The sequence below is a fragment of the Nicotiana tomentosiformis genome, chromosome 2 (assembly GCF_000390325.3).
Source record: "Nicotiana tomentosiformis chromosome 2, ASM39032v3, whole genome shotgun sequence".
Lineage (NCBI taxonomy): Eukaryota > Viridiplantae > Streptophyta > Magnoliopsida > Solanales > Solanaceae > Nicotiana > Nicotiana tomentosiformis.
The window spans coordinates 83,881,940-83,896,918 of NC_090813.1; the positions used below are offsets into that span (position 1 = coordinate 83,881,940).

Consider the following 14,979-nt stretch of genomic DNA (forward strand, 5'->3'; position numbering starts at 1 on the left):
GAAAGCATAAGTACCTATTGGAAACAGCCAGAGCCCTCTTATTCCAGTCAAAATTACCTCTAAGATATTGGGGTGAATGTATCCTATGTGCAACCTATATAATAAATAGACTGCCTTCTTCTCACTTCAAGGGCAAGTCACCATATGAACTATTACATAACAGAAAACCTACCTACTCTCACATGAGGAGTTTTGGGTACTTGTGCTATCCTACAGTACCCAAGATCCACAAAGATAAATTTGAACCTAGAACCACACCACATGTTTTTATTGGATATCCCTTTGGGGTAAAGGGATACAAAGTGCTCAGTCTGGCCACCAAGAAAACACATGTATCTAGAGATGTAATTTTCAATGAAAATATCTTCCCTTTTAGTATGTCTAAGGATACTTCTTCATTTCCCTATGTCCTTCAATCCATTCCTTTCATTGATCACATGTCTAGTGAGAATGAGCAAAGTCAAACTAGTGAGTCAAATGATCAAGGGGTTTCAAATGTCACACATCCAGATTTGTCATCTGATCCTTCATCCCTTTCCCCCAATAACATAGATTCACTTGATTCACATACTCCAGAAGATCCATAAAATGACTCACCAATAAGATATGTAGGGAATACCTCACCTGAACATGTCTTGGCACCAAGGCAATCTCATAGAACACACAAAGTTCCCACATATTTGAGGGATTATGTTAACAAACTACCCCAGCTGAAACCAAATGCCAAAAACACCAATGCATCTCTTTCTGTTAATGCCTTATCCTCTCCTCACATTCACATATCTACTGAGAATCTAAATCAGGATAATCAGTGCCCTATGAGAAGCACTTACAGTGACAACGAGCCTAACTCATATGAGGAAGCAGCTATGTATCCTGCCTGGCAAGCAGCAATGACACAAGAGTTTGAGGCATTGCATGCCAACAACGCTTGGGAGCTAGTACCATTACCAGTTGAGAAACAAGCCATAGGATGTAAATGGGTGTATAAAGTGAAGCATAAGGCAGATGGAAGTGTAGAAAGGTTCAAGGCCAGGTTAGTGGTAAAGGGGTATACCCAGCAAGCTGGAATTAATTACACAGAAACATTCAGTCCTGTGGTGAAAATTACTAACACTAAGAGCTCTCATAGCTGCATCAGTCAAGAAAGGCTGGGATATATTTCAGCTAGATGTGAACAATGCCTTTCTTCACGGAGACCTTCATGAAGAGGTGTATATGGAAGTGCCACAAGGTTTGGTAGTAGACAATGGACATCTAGTATGCAAACTCAAGAAGTCCTTGTATGGCCTCAAACAGGCAAGCAGATAATGGTATGCAAAATTGAGGGAAGCATTATGCTGTAAGGGATATACCCACTCTATGTATGATTATTCACTTTTCTACAAGAAGACAACTGAATCAACAATATATGTGACAGTATATGTAGATGATGTAATACTGATAGGAACAAACAAGGAGGAGATAGAGGAACTGAAGGCATTCCTACATAAAAGTTTCAAGATTAAATACTTGGGTAAGCTCCACTATTTTCTGGGTCTGGAAATATTCTATAAAGCTGATGGAGTTGTAATTTCACAAAGAAAGTTTGTGCTTGATTTGCTAAAAGAGTACAACTGCATAGATTATAGTAGCCTAGCCTCTCCACTTGATCCAACGGTGAAGTCGAAAGCTAAAGAGGGGACTGCATTAACTGATCCCACCTATTACAGAAAGCTGGTTGGGAAATTGAACTTTCTCACCAACACAAGAATAGACATAGCCTATAGTGTACAACATCTTAGCCAATTCATGCAAGATCCAAGAGAACCCCACTTGAAAGCAGCCTTTCACCTGCTTAGATACTTGAAGGGTGACCCCTCCATGGGAATATTCATGTCACATGATCCAAACTATAATGTTAGAGCCTATTGTGATTTTGATTGGGCTGCTTGCCCAGACTCAAGGAAATCAGTGAGTGATTACTTAATTCTATTAGGGAACAGTCCTATATGTTGGAAATCTAAGAAACAAGAGACCATTTCATTGTCATCAGCAGAGGCAGAGTATAGGGCACTAAAAAAAGTAGTAGGGGAATTGGTGTGGCTGTGCAGATTACTTGAAGAGCTCAATGTGTCCTTTGGTAAACCAGTAGAAGTCTTTTGTGATAGCCAATCAGCTCTACATATAGCAAGAAATCTTGTGTTTCATGAGCGGACAAAACACATAGAAGTGGATTGTCACTTTGTCAGAAGCAAGCTACAAGAGGGACTTATCTCACTTCAGCATGTAGCAACAGACAATCAGTTGGCTGATGTCCTTACCAAGGTTCTAACAGGAGTGAAGCACTCAGCAATTTTGAGCAAGTTGGCAGTGTACACAACATCTCCAACTTGAGGGGGGTATTAAGACTTGTATAATTATATTGTTATAAGTTAATTGTATAGTTGGTGATGTTAGTTAACTGTAATTGAGTAGAGTTAGTTGTGTAGTTAGTGACCAGCTCAGTATTAGCTGTATCCACACATGTATATACTCGGTGTAGTAATGAAAAAGGGGTCAGATTTTTACTTTTCAATTTTTACTTTTATCTCTCACAAACTCTCTCTCATAGAATCCTCTAAAAGGACTCCATTGGAGCTCTAGATCGAGCTTCAAGCTCATCCTCAATGTCAGATTTAACAGATACAATAATGTTTTCAACTCACTTTTACATGTATGTTTAATCAAATGGGAGAATGAATCAAATGTTTCAATCATACACCCAAAAAGGAAAAACAAAAGGGAAGAATGAGAAGAAAGGAATAGCATGCATTTGTCAAATTGCACGAATAAAGACCCCTTTATTTTAAACGAATTGCCAAACAAATATTAATACAAATAGTATATGGTTTTTGCTCATTGTGCATGGCATGGTACAATACAATGTCAACATGAATCTCTTCTCTGTCTGTCTCTCAGTAACCTTATCCGACTAATTCTCGTTATACTCGAACAGGGAAAAAACAAATACTACAATTTTCATGGCAAATGATTGGTTGACTATTTTGTTCATCTTTTGAGCAAAGTTGGAGCTGAGGACTTTAGGGTTGTTTGTCAACATTCTTGCTAGCTTCATCAACAGGACTAGAATTTCCACTAGTACCAGCTGTTCCAATGCCAAAACCAAATCCCATACCCATTCCAAATCCCATTCCAATGCCACCATTATTATTTCCACCATAGCCACTGCCTTCTCCATGCCCATATCCTTCACCATAACCTTCACCACCACCATTATCATCACTAGTATTTTTAACTCCTCCTCCTCCTCCTCCACCTCCTCCACCACCGCCACCGGCTGCGCCACCAACTCCACCACCTGCTCCAAATCCACTGCCATGACCAGAACCTCCACCAGCAACATTGCTGCCACCACCTCCACCTCCACCTCCGCCTCCTCCTCCTCCTCCACCCCCACCACCTCCATTTTCACCAAAACCTATACCCATTCCAAAACCACTTCCATAACCATACCCACCATTGGTGCCACCGCCGCCGCCACCACCTCCGCCACCACCTCCACCTCCCCCGTCGACTCCCACACCAGCTCCAGCACCGAAGCCACTACCATGACCTGATCCTCCTGCTGAACCACCCCCACCACCACCACCGCCACCACCTCCTCCACCTCCCCCTGCAAAACCACCACCACCTTTACGTCCTAAAGTTTCAAAACCTCCGCCGGCTCCAAAACCACTACCGTGACCATAACCTCCATCAACACTACTGCCACCTCCACCACCGGACCCTCCACCACCTCCACCACCTTCAGCACCAACTCCAGCTCCAAATCCTTCGCCATGACCTGAACCACCAGCTCCATTACCCCCACCACCTCCTTGACCTCCGCCACCACCACCACCTCCCACACCTACACCTGCCCCCGCACCATGACCCTCTCCATGCCCAGAACCTCCATTACCACTTCCTCCACCACCTCCACCGCCTCCTCCTCCTCCTCCAACACGATTTTTGCATCCACGCCAGCCACCATAGTAGCAATAATCATCTCCATCCTCCCCATGTCCCCGCTTCATACATGCCATAACAATGCTTAGTACAAGAAGAGCCATGCATAAAGAACGACTAGAAGTAGCCATGACTCTTTCAATAACAGTTAATGTAAGCTCAGACTATAGTAGTGAGTCTAGTGACCAGCTTGAGCTTCCACTTGTTTGTTCTTCGTTTGTGCAAAAGCCTCCTCTATTTATAGCCATATTCATGCAATCATTTGGCCATACCTCAACCGGTAAGTTTTAAAAAATGCATGTCTTGCAATTTAAAAAGAAAAATGGTCAACATTGACTTTGACAGGCCAACTAACTAGCCGGGCACTTAATATTTTCGATATTTAGTTGGAACAAAATATCGCTACAATGCATATCTGTTGTCATTACTTTTTGCATCTGCCAGTACTAGAATTCCCCCAACTAAAGGATCTTGGTTCGGTCCAATTCCAATTATGTCTAACGACAAGAGAAATCTCAAAAGTGGCGAACCAAATATAAATTCATTGAATTTTTAACGTAGTAAAAGCAACGGGGCTGCATGTGACTAAACCTATGGCTTATACATGTTAGTGTTCGTACATTATGATAATCGACAATGAAATAGTGGAGTTGGTGACTATATCTTCACTAAATTAAGGTATTCTTAACAAAGACTTTGGATTCGTTTTGATCATGAGCTCCAGGTGTCATTTCTGTTTTATAGCTCTACATGCCATTTTCTAATAATACCAAAGATTAGAGTATAAAAGATTGTATTTCTATTGGCATAGAGAAAAGAGAAAGGCCCAGCAGAAAAATTCCAATTTTGAGAAATTGTTTGTGCAGCCCATGTGAGTGTAGGAGTTATAATTGGAAAAATAATTATTGAGAAACCAAATGAATAAAGGAAAAATAAAAAGGAAGTAGGAAAAACTTATTGGTATTATAGGTATAGTGGCATTCCATTGGTTGGATACGTGAAGTGTACTTGTGGCAAGGAGCAAAATCCAGCCGATAATGGCACCCATATTGTCACTCATGGTCCAAGCAGTATCTCAGAAAGTCAATAGTCATTCCGCTTACTTCGAGGTTTTGATCCGAATTAAGGACCACTTTATTATTATTATTATACGTTTAGAAGTTTCTATTTGTGAGTGGACACCTTTGGGACTAATTTCGGTGAACTAGTCGTTCTACTTCAATCAGCATCCGGTTACGCCAAAAGGTTTAAGTTATATATATATATATATATATATAGAATGGTACCCCAGTAAAAGTAAAAGGGCTAATCAATGTTGTATATGTAAATAGTACCCCAGTAAAAATAAAAGGGCTAAGTGTAAACTATGTTATCTAGAAGGATGTATCATATGCATAAAAAAAGAATATAAAATAAAATTAGAAAAGAAAGATAAAGAAATAGGTAATCCAAACTTAGATTCTACATTCAATCTAAGAATAATGATATTAGAAATAAGGATAAATGAATTAGAAAAAAGAATACAAAAATTAGAAAAAGAGAAGAAAATACTAGAAGAGACTAAAGAACATGATCAAGAAGATCAAGAACAAATGAGTGTAGAAGATCACGGTGTATTAATATGTAATGAAGATAAAAAATTAAGTACGATAAAAATACTTGCACGAATTAAAATAGAAGACTATGAGATAGAAACAATGGCAATAGTAGATTCTGAATGTACGAGATGTATAATAAATAAAAGAATAGTTCCACAAGAATTAATTAAAACTTTAGACAAACCAGTCGCAACAATGCAAATGGATGGGACACATAATATATATAAACATTATATAGATAAATCACAAATTAGTTTTAAAAATAGATGTTTAGATTTCTATAAGCCTAGTTATAAGTTAGATAAAATATGGGTAAGAGACTTAAATATAAATGCAGACTTTGTATTAGGATTAAGTTTTATACTATAAAATAATGGTAGTTGTTTAATTAGTAGAGATGGTGTAATATTTTTTAAGAATATTACCCATACCCCAGTACAAACAATAAATACAGGAACTAAAATAAGAACAAGACTAAAAATAGATCAGAAAAATCTACAAGAAAAGCAAAAAGAATGTTGCAAAGAATGTAGAGACAAAAATACATGTTGTAAGATAGAAGAAGAATCTAAAGACCTAATATTAGAAGATAATCAAGATATATTAGAAAAAGATTATACTTTAATAGATGTTGAAATAGATTTATATAATTTTAGATCAGGAATAGAAAAAATAGGAATAATAAAAAATCAAAAAGATTTAGATAACATAATAAAAATATTAGACGAAATAGAAATAATAGGAGAAAAACCCTTAAAACATTGAAAAAATAATAAAGTTATGTGTAAATTAGATATAATAAACCCAGAATATATAATTAAAACAGCCTCAATAGAAGCCACAAACCAAGATCTAGAAGACTTTAAAATTCAAATAAAAGAACTTATGAATTTAGGTGTAATTAGACGATCTACATCTAAACATAGGTCAGCCGCTTTTATGGTAAGAAATCATAGCGAAATAGTAAGAGGAAAAGCAAGAATGGTAATAAATTATAAAAGACTTAATGATAATACCAAAACAGATGGATATAAATTACCTGATAAAACAGAACTAATAAATAGAATACAAGGAAAAAAGATATTTAGTAAATTTGATTGTAAATCAGGATATTGGCAAGTAAAAATACATGAAGAGAGTATAGAATGGACAACATTCACTTGCCCTAAAGGGCATTTTGAATGGCTAGTAATGACATTTGGACTAAAGACAGCACCACCTATTTTTCAAAGAAAAATGGATAGTATATTTGGAGAATATAAAAGATTTGTTTTAGTATACGTAGACGGTATATTAGGCAAAGATATTAAAGAACATTTAGGACATTTACAAACAGTCTTTAGATTATTTATCGATAATGAAATAATAATTAGTAAAAAGAAGAAGGAGCTATGTAAGAATTATATAAATTTTTTAGGAGTAGTATTAGGGGATGGAAAAATTAAATTACAACCCCACATAGCTAAAAAAGCTTTAGAAATGCCAGATAAATTAGATAATATTAAAGAATTACAGAAATTTTTAGGAATAGTAAATTATGCAAGAAGTTTCATAAAAGATTTAGGAAAAATAGCAGGACCTTTATATGCTAAGACAGGCTCTACAGGACAGAACATTTTAATTCAGAAGATATACAATTAGTACAAAAAATTAAATAAAAAATAAAAAATATTCCTGACCTAAACATGCCGTTAGAAACAGACTACTTAATTATAGAAACAGATGGAAGTTTTGAAGGATGGGGAGCAGTATTAAAGGCAAAAACCAATAAATATAAAGATAAAAATGAAGAAAAAATATATGCGTATCAAAGTGGTAAATATAAAGAAAAAGAAAATATGAGTAGTATAGATACAGAAATATTAGCTGTAATCTATGGATTAAATAGTTTTAGATTATATATATATTAAATAAATCAGAAGTATTAATTAGAACTGATTGCGAAGCTATAGTTAGATTTCACCAAAAAATAAATGAGAAAAATAGTAGCAGACGAAGATGGTTAAATTTTATTGATACTATATCAATATATAACCTAGTATTTGAACGTATTAAAGGAAAAGAAAATAATTTAGCAGACCAATTAAGTAGATTAAAGATTACTGTTAATTAATAAGTATATTGTATTTACAGCATGAGACCAACAGCCCCCAAGACTGGAGACAAGAGAAAGGGCATCAACGCCTCACCCACAGACAAGTATTCTCAGACAATGTTAGGTAATCTTTTATTTAAACGACATGCATCAGTAGAACAGGCTAGTATAGATAGAATATATTTTGAAAAACATAATCTAATATTTTTTCTACCTTCAAATATGTCCTTTAGAATATTACCAGAATGTGTCAGAGACAGACCACAAAGGTGTTTGATAGATAATTTATGGATAGCTTATAATAAAAAGGATACTAAATACTTTATAGCAGCGCTTAATGCTTTAGGACAATTTTTCACAGACGAAAACCAAAAAAAAAGATTTAAATATTATGTAGTTATACATGGCAAGAAAAATGGTATTTTTCAAACATGGTTGGAAGTATTAGATTCTATTAAAGATTTTGAAAAACCCTTATTCAAAGGTTTCAACGACTTTACTGAAGCATTAGACTATACAAGAGGAATATTAGGACCAAATTATTATATCTCCCCAGCTCTTAGACAAAATCCAGAAAAAATACCCCAATATAATATCCAAAAAGACACAGACAAAATAATTTTTTGTGACCATTGTTCTTCAATGACGGAAGCTTTCAAAAGACTCAACCAAAAGAATGAAACCCTAGAACAAGAACAATCAAGAATGATGGAGCAGCTAAAAGTATTAGAACAGAGACTTCAAGCAATAAAGTTTGAGCTAGTACAATCTCAGACCCAAGAAGTCTCTCATTTGAGTTCTCCATCTCAAAATAAAATGGATGAGAGGGGTGTGCATTCTATACTGAATGCAATAAAACCCACTGTATCAGATGAAGATACAGCTAGTCCGGTTCAAACGGTAGCCGGTAAAGACCTATCAAATCCATTGATGGCTGTCACTTTGCTAAAAAGTGAAGAAGAAGGATCATCAAGCCAGTTAAGAAGAAGACTACCAAAAACATTGATACAAGGAGAAGTATTAAGAAAAAAAGGGAACAACTTCCAAAAAGAAAAAAAATAAAAAAATAGAAATTATTGTTAAACAAACATTGGAGAAGTTTTTTCAAGACAAAGATAAGCAAGACAAACATATTATTAAATATCCCAGCCCAGAAAGAAACAGTCCAAGTCCCGGTCCAGAAATATCCCAAAGATCAGGAGAAGATGGTAATTACGAAGACGGAAACTATTATCAAGATGCGCAAGACCCAAACGAAGATTCAGAGATGAGCTTTGATTCAGTAGCACTACACAATCTTGATACATAAAAATACAAGAGGTGCTATCTGATATAAGAGTACCATAATACAACTAGCAAAAAGAGAAATGACATAAAGTAAGTAATACGGAGACATGTGAAAAAGAAGACTGAAAATAGCTGAAGAAGACTTGACTTGAAACAAAACTGAAAGAGACTTGTAACAAACTTTGAAAATAATGAGCGAGTGGAGAAAATAATTGTAAAAAGACAAATAAAAGAGAATCATTTCTGTTCAAGCCATGTGAGGATGGGGCTCAAAAGAAGTACCCGACAAGGCTGAAAAGAAAAATTCTAAAAGAGTTTAGAGTCCGTTTTTAAATCCGCACAAAGATTTCAGCTATAAAAGAAGGAGAGACTGAAGAAAGAAAAAAAAAGAAGAGAAGCAATCAAAAGAAAAAACACAAACCCATCTTTTCTTTCAACCGTTCATCATCCACAACCCCTCTCAAACCCCTCTCTGTAAAATATTTCTATATGTATGATATGTTAGCTCCTATGCTAAGTCTGTAAGATAAATAAATTCTATGTTCCGGTGTGCAAGTATTTATTTTCAAGTCCAGTAAAATTCTTTCGGGTTCACCGAAAGGGAAATCTCTCTCCTATAATCATGTAAGTTACTGTTTAATAAATTATGACTGCTTATTACCCTTATTAAGTTATTCATATTATGTCTATATTTCATATCATGTCTATATTTCATATTTTGTAAATTTTTATAAAATCACTCTAACTATATGGTTATCTTCCCAATTTCTTAATAGCTCTAATGGATTAACCTGTAAATTCCTAGGAGAAACTAGTTAAAAAGTCCACAAGTTCAGATATTACAACTAGGGCACTAAAAGGGTAATTAAATTTAACTATGGCGAGGGTGTGGTTAAAGAAGGAGATGTTAAGAAAAAGATTGATTCAGATCTGATCTTTTAAACAATTGGGAAGAAGAGATGAACAGAGTGAATATTAATTTTTTTTTTTAAAAAAGGGGTAATATCAGTTCATAATTTTGAAAAACATTAAATATACATTTTTATAGATAAAGAGAGAGAGAGTACGAGTAGGATTTTAACAACATAAGCTAAAAAACAAATCTGAAAGCCTATAACCAATCGATTTTTACGTTATGTTATAATATATATATCCTCTATAACAATACTTTACTATAGCATCCAAAAAATATCAAAACAAATAATGTTGTTATAGAGATGTTTGACCGTATATAGACTTATAGAGAACTTTTATACCATTAATGCAATTTCAGCCGTTTTTATTCATGTTACATAGTTTGAATCGACACAATATTTAAGGGGTAAAAATGGAGGCTTTTGAAATTTGCAACCTCAAACATTGTCTTAAATCTTTTACGAGTATAAAAAATTACTCATTCAAGGTAAAATGAGAAGTGTAAATTTTTTTTAAATATAAAAATATGCCAGTTTTTTTAGTGAACTAATAACAAAATAGTAATTAAAAAGTACTTTGCTCATTACCATATCAATTTTGTCAGAACGAGAACATGTTATTATATATAAATCAAATTTAATTTAAGTGTGTAAGAAATTTCTCACTAATAGTGCAAAGCACCCAAACTATTGGCAGAGTCCACCTAAAGACACTGATATATAGAATAAGTCTTTGTCTCCTTAAAATTCTCCTAATTTAATGGAGCTTTCTCCTTTGTGTTGAACACTTCAGTGTAATTATTGGTGACTTCCGCATAAATAATCACAATGCCCCATAGTCAGAAGGAAACGTGAAAACAGGACAAAAGAAAAAGTGATCTAAACAATAATCCGATCCGTTTTATTTTATTTGACTGTCACAAAATTTAATTAAAAAAAAAAGACTTTTATAAATTATAATCTTAAATATGTCATAATATTTGTGCAATAACAAAAATTTTAAAATCTATGGTCTTAAACAATTTCAAAGCATTTATATGGATATAAAACTTTTCATTAAGAAAATATAAAAGTATGTTATTCTTTTTGGAGTCGACTAATAAAAAGATAGTGTCAATTAAAATAGAAGGAGGGAGTTATAGTTATCAAGAAAATACCCAAAAATATATTAAGTGGTTCTCGCATCATTAACTTCTTAGAATAATTAATTTACTATGCCAAAGCATCTAATCATTCGAGTATCATTTGTATTACTTAATTAATACATTTCCAGTCAACCAATCTTCACGGTGGCTGACCGGCGATACGGACATTTTTATAACTCAGTAGCTGTCAGCTTTACAAGGTGGGTTGATCTGATGGTAAGTACTCTCCACTTCCAACCAAGAGGTTGTGAGTTCGAGTCACACCAAGAGTAAGGTGGTGAGTTCTTGGAGGGAAGGATGCCGAGGGTCATTTGGAAACAGCCTCTCTACCCCATGGTAGGGTAAGGTCTACGTACACACTACCTTCCCCATACTCCACTAGTGAAATTATACTGGATTGTTGTTATTGTTGTTATAGTAGCTATCACCTTTATGATACAAGGGTTCCTGGTTTAGGTTGCAATTTTAATGTTCCGAAGTGGGGTGGCTTGATGCAATATGTGATTAATTAGCTTTTGTATATCCTACAAAATATTTCGAAAAATTAATTGTAAAAAAATGTATTGAAAAGAGTAAAAGCTGGTCTCATAAAACTTCTGGATTAAGAATAATTGCAATTGACATCTTAGAATAACCAAACGAAAAGAATCTTTAATACAATTATTTTGGAAATGAAGGACTAATGTTTTTTTAACAACTATTGTCAGAATCACTTTAAATGATCACTAAATAACATCCCATAGCTTGACATTAAAATTAAAAATAAAAAAATCCAAAAGCGTCTTCATCTTGGAAGAGAAACAAAGTGTGTATGCTTGAACAACAAGGGTTGTGGTGGAGTGGTAAGTACTTCTTTATCCTTAACCACATGTCTCGGGTTCGAGTCCCTGAGTATGGAGTTACCTTTGTTAGGGAGCGCTAATTTAGTCGGATCCCAATTTAGGTACCGAATACCGAGTGAAAAACAAAAAAAAAAAGTGTGGATGCTTGTGCTTCATTCTTTTTCCATCATGAACTCCTAAAAATGGAACATGATAAAGCATTGGAGGGGAAAACTTTTTGAAAGTTAAAAGTATTCTATTTTCCTGTTTATAATTTTGTAGAGTGCAAGATTAGAGTGGTCATAGTTTTGGAGTGAAGGAAACATAGAAAGGAAAAGATAAATTGTACAGATGGGATTTTATTTTGCAGCTATATAGATTATTAGCAGCCCTGCCTAGTAGGTATGCTAAGCTAAATGAGTCTGCACAGATTTCGTTTGTATTTATTTTGTGGTGATTAATATTCCCTCTATTTTAAATTAGATGAAATACTTTTTTTCTTAATCTATTTCAGAATAAATAATATATTTTTAAATTTGAAAATAATTCAACTTTAAATTTTTCATTTTACGTTTATTGAGAACCTTTTATAACCACACAAATGTCATGACCCCATAAAGTTTTTACCCCTTAAGGTTTTAAGACCACAAATTTTAAATTTTTTTTTTTCTTAAATTTCGTGATGAGTCAAACTAATTTAAAACGGAAAGAGTAATATCTTTTATTTTTCCCAAAAAATAAAAAAGCTAGCACATTTAATTTTGAGAATGCTCTACTTTGTCTTTTTCCATGCACCAAATATTCAAGCTTCTTCTTGTAAATCTTCTAGTGGAAAACAATTGTACAAACTACTCCCACTTGAGCAACTATACATGTAGGTATACCTTTAACTTCAATTTAAAGTTTTAAAATTATAGTGCCTTCCAGTGCCCTCTTCAATGGCTTAATTATCAAACCATCTAATTTTAAAATTTCCCGACTTGGATATTCTAGATCTTTTTTCTATCAAATATGCATGTTTCCGATTTCATGCTCTCCCCAATGCATTATGTGACCCGCGATATTTCAATTGTCTAATTACCATAGAAATAGATCTTAATAAGCAAACATGGGGCTATTTGATGTACGTCTTTAAACAGTGTTTATGATAGATGCTTAGGGTCCACCAAACTATATAGAGAATCAGATCCCACAGAACATACATAATAAGAGATAAGTAAAAGACACAATATAATTTTACGTGAAAAACTCCTAACTCACTGGATTAAAAACCATGACCTACACTCGTAGGATTTTAACTTCACTAACCGAGTAACTTTAGATTACAACCTATTGTAACCTAGGAATTAAACTCTTAATCCATCACTCACTTGTCATTCCTCTGTCACACCTCCTTTTTCCCTAGGGATAGGCAGCCAAAGGGGTTTTTCCAATTTAAGTGACATTAATCGAAATGAGATTATTTATTAGATTCAGAGTCGCCACTTGGGATAATTTTTGGTGTCCCAAGTTACCGGTTTATTTTAAATCCCAAATCGAGGAAATTTGACTCTATTTTACGGTCCGCGAACACAGAAGACCGGGTAAGAAATTTTGTTAACCCGAGAGAAGGTGTTAGGCACTCTCGGATTCCGTGGTTTTAGCACGGTCGCTTTAATCATACATGACTTAATTAAATTATTTAATTACTTATTTTAGAACCCATGTACATTTACCTTTTTACCGCTTTTAATTGCTTGATTATTCGTAATTATGAAATTATCTCGAAACGAGTCACGCGTACGTGTACTCTTTTTATTTGGCGTGTCAAGAATCATGTCACGCGTACATGTATACAATTCACAACACTTAATTATTTAAGAAAGCTTGGCCAAAGTCGCGCGAACGCGTACCTTAATTTATTTTAAAAATCGTAATTATGTCACGCGAACGTGTACACAATCACGATGATAGATTAAGTCGCGCCTAAAGCATTTTCTATGAATATTTATTTTTTAAATCAACAGAATAAGGCATCCAGCACATAACACCCAAACCATTTAAAGAAGATGAAAAGTAAAGTAAAATACTAGTAGAATAGAAAAATGTGAATTAAAAGCAATAAAAAAAAGAACCATCTAAAAACTACTGCACCCCACCCAATTTTAACTTCTCAAATGTATCATGTGAACCTTTCATTGAGTGAGTTTAAAATTGCCTCCTTTTATATCCTTAAGGCCAAAACTAAATAGGTGACTCAAATTCACCACAATAAGTATCTAAACAAATCTATCAAAACAACAAGATGGCATGACAATTTAGTGCCCCGGACAACTAGTAACATTCAAGCACATAAAAATAATTAATGACAGCAGGCACTTAGAAGCAATAAATAGGACCAAAACCAACACATATTTTAAAGGACTAGAGAATTTCTTTAATCAAATACTACGAAAGAACTTTTTAAAAACAACTAAAGAATAAAATATCATGTTGGGCACTCATCTTTAAGAGCTTTAAACCTTTTTGACAAGAGCAAATACTCAAACATTTACACACGAGAAACAAAACCAGATTAAGCACAAAAAATGGATGAAATGGGCTCCATGACACTTTTGAGTTAGACTCTAAATTCCAACGATCATTTATCAATTTTCAAGCAAAACACAAATTACTCATCATACTTAAGATTTAATGAGGCCAAATATTAAAGAGACGGAGATGAACCTTTTTATGAAGATTTCAACAAAATCACAGCTACAATCTACTGATTTCCAAAGCTAGCAATGCTAACTTTTCTAGAACCACGAACTCGAAACCGCGAACGAAATCTCGAACTCCGGCTTCACACTAATTGACTTAACTAAACGGTTTTTCAAATGAATATTTACTATCAAAGAACAATGATCATTCTTCTTCTCTTTACTCAATTCTCTTCATTTTTTTCCGTCTTCCTTTGTTGCTAAAAGTGAGTGTATTATATAGTGCATTGTGTGTTTTATAATTGATGCGAGGATGTGGAAAAGTGGGGAGGACTTACGAGGGGAGATGTGAGGGAGTTAGGGAAATGTGGGATTAGGAGGAGTAGATCGTGGGGGTTAGTTAGGACTTATATGGGGATTATGGGATTGTGATAGTTGTTAGCAAGTA

The 14,979-nt window shown here is 34.3% G+C and overlaps 1 protein-coding gene and 1 long non-coding RNA gene across 2 annotated transcripts; one reads left to right on the forward strand and one right to left on the reverse strand.

The window, feature by feature from the left end:
• Positions 1–3,062: 3,062 nt before the first annotated feature.
• LOC104118436 (glycine-rich cell wall structural protein 1-like) lies at positions 3,063–4,121 on the reverse strand. Its single transcript, XM_070193673.1, has one exon. The coding sequence runs from the start codon at positions 4,119–4,121 to the stop codon at positions 3,063–3,065; it is 1,059 nt and encodes a 352-aa protein (XP_070049774.1).
• A 5,242-nt stretch (positions 4,122–9,363) lies between these two features.
• On the forward strand, positions 9,364–11,607 carry LOC117274919 (uncharacterized). Its single transcript, XR_004505073.2, has 2 exons — positions 9,364–9,594; positions 11,158–11,607. It is a non-coding gene; the product is annotated as an uncharacterized lncRNA (long non-coding RNA).
• The last annotated feature ends 3,372 nt before the right edge of the window (positions 11,608–14,979 follow it).

Bases quoted from the DNA above. Each gene is read 5' to 3' on its own strand.
- LOC104118436 (XM_070193673.1), bottom strand. From the start codon at position 4,121: ATGGCTACTTCTAGTCGTTCTTTATGCATGGCTCTTCTTGTACTAAGC.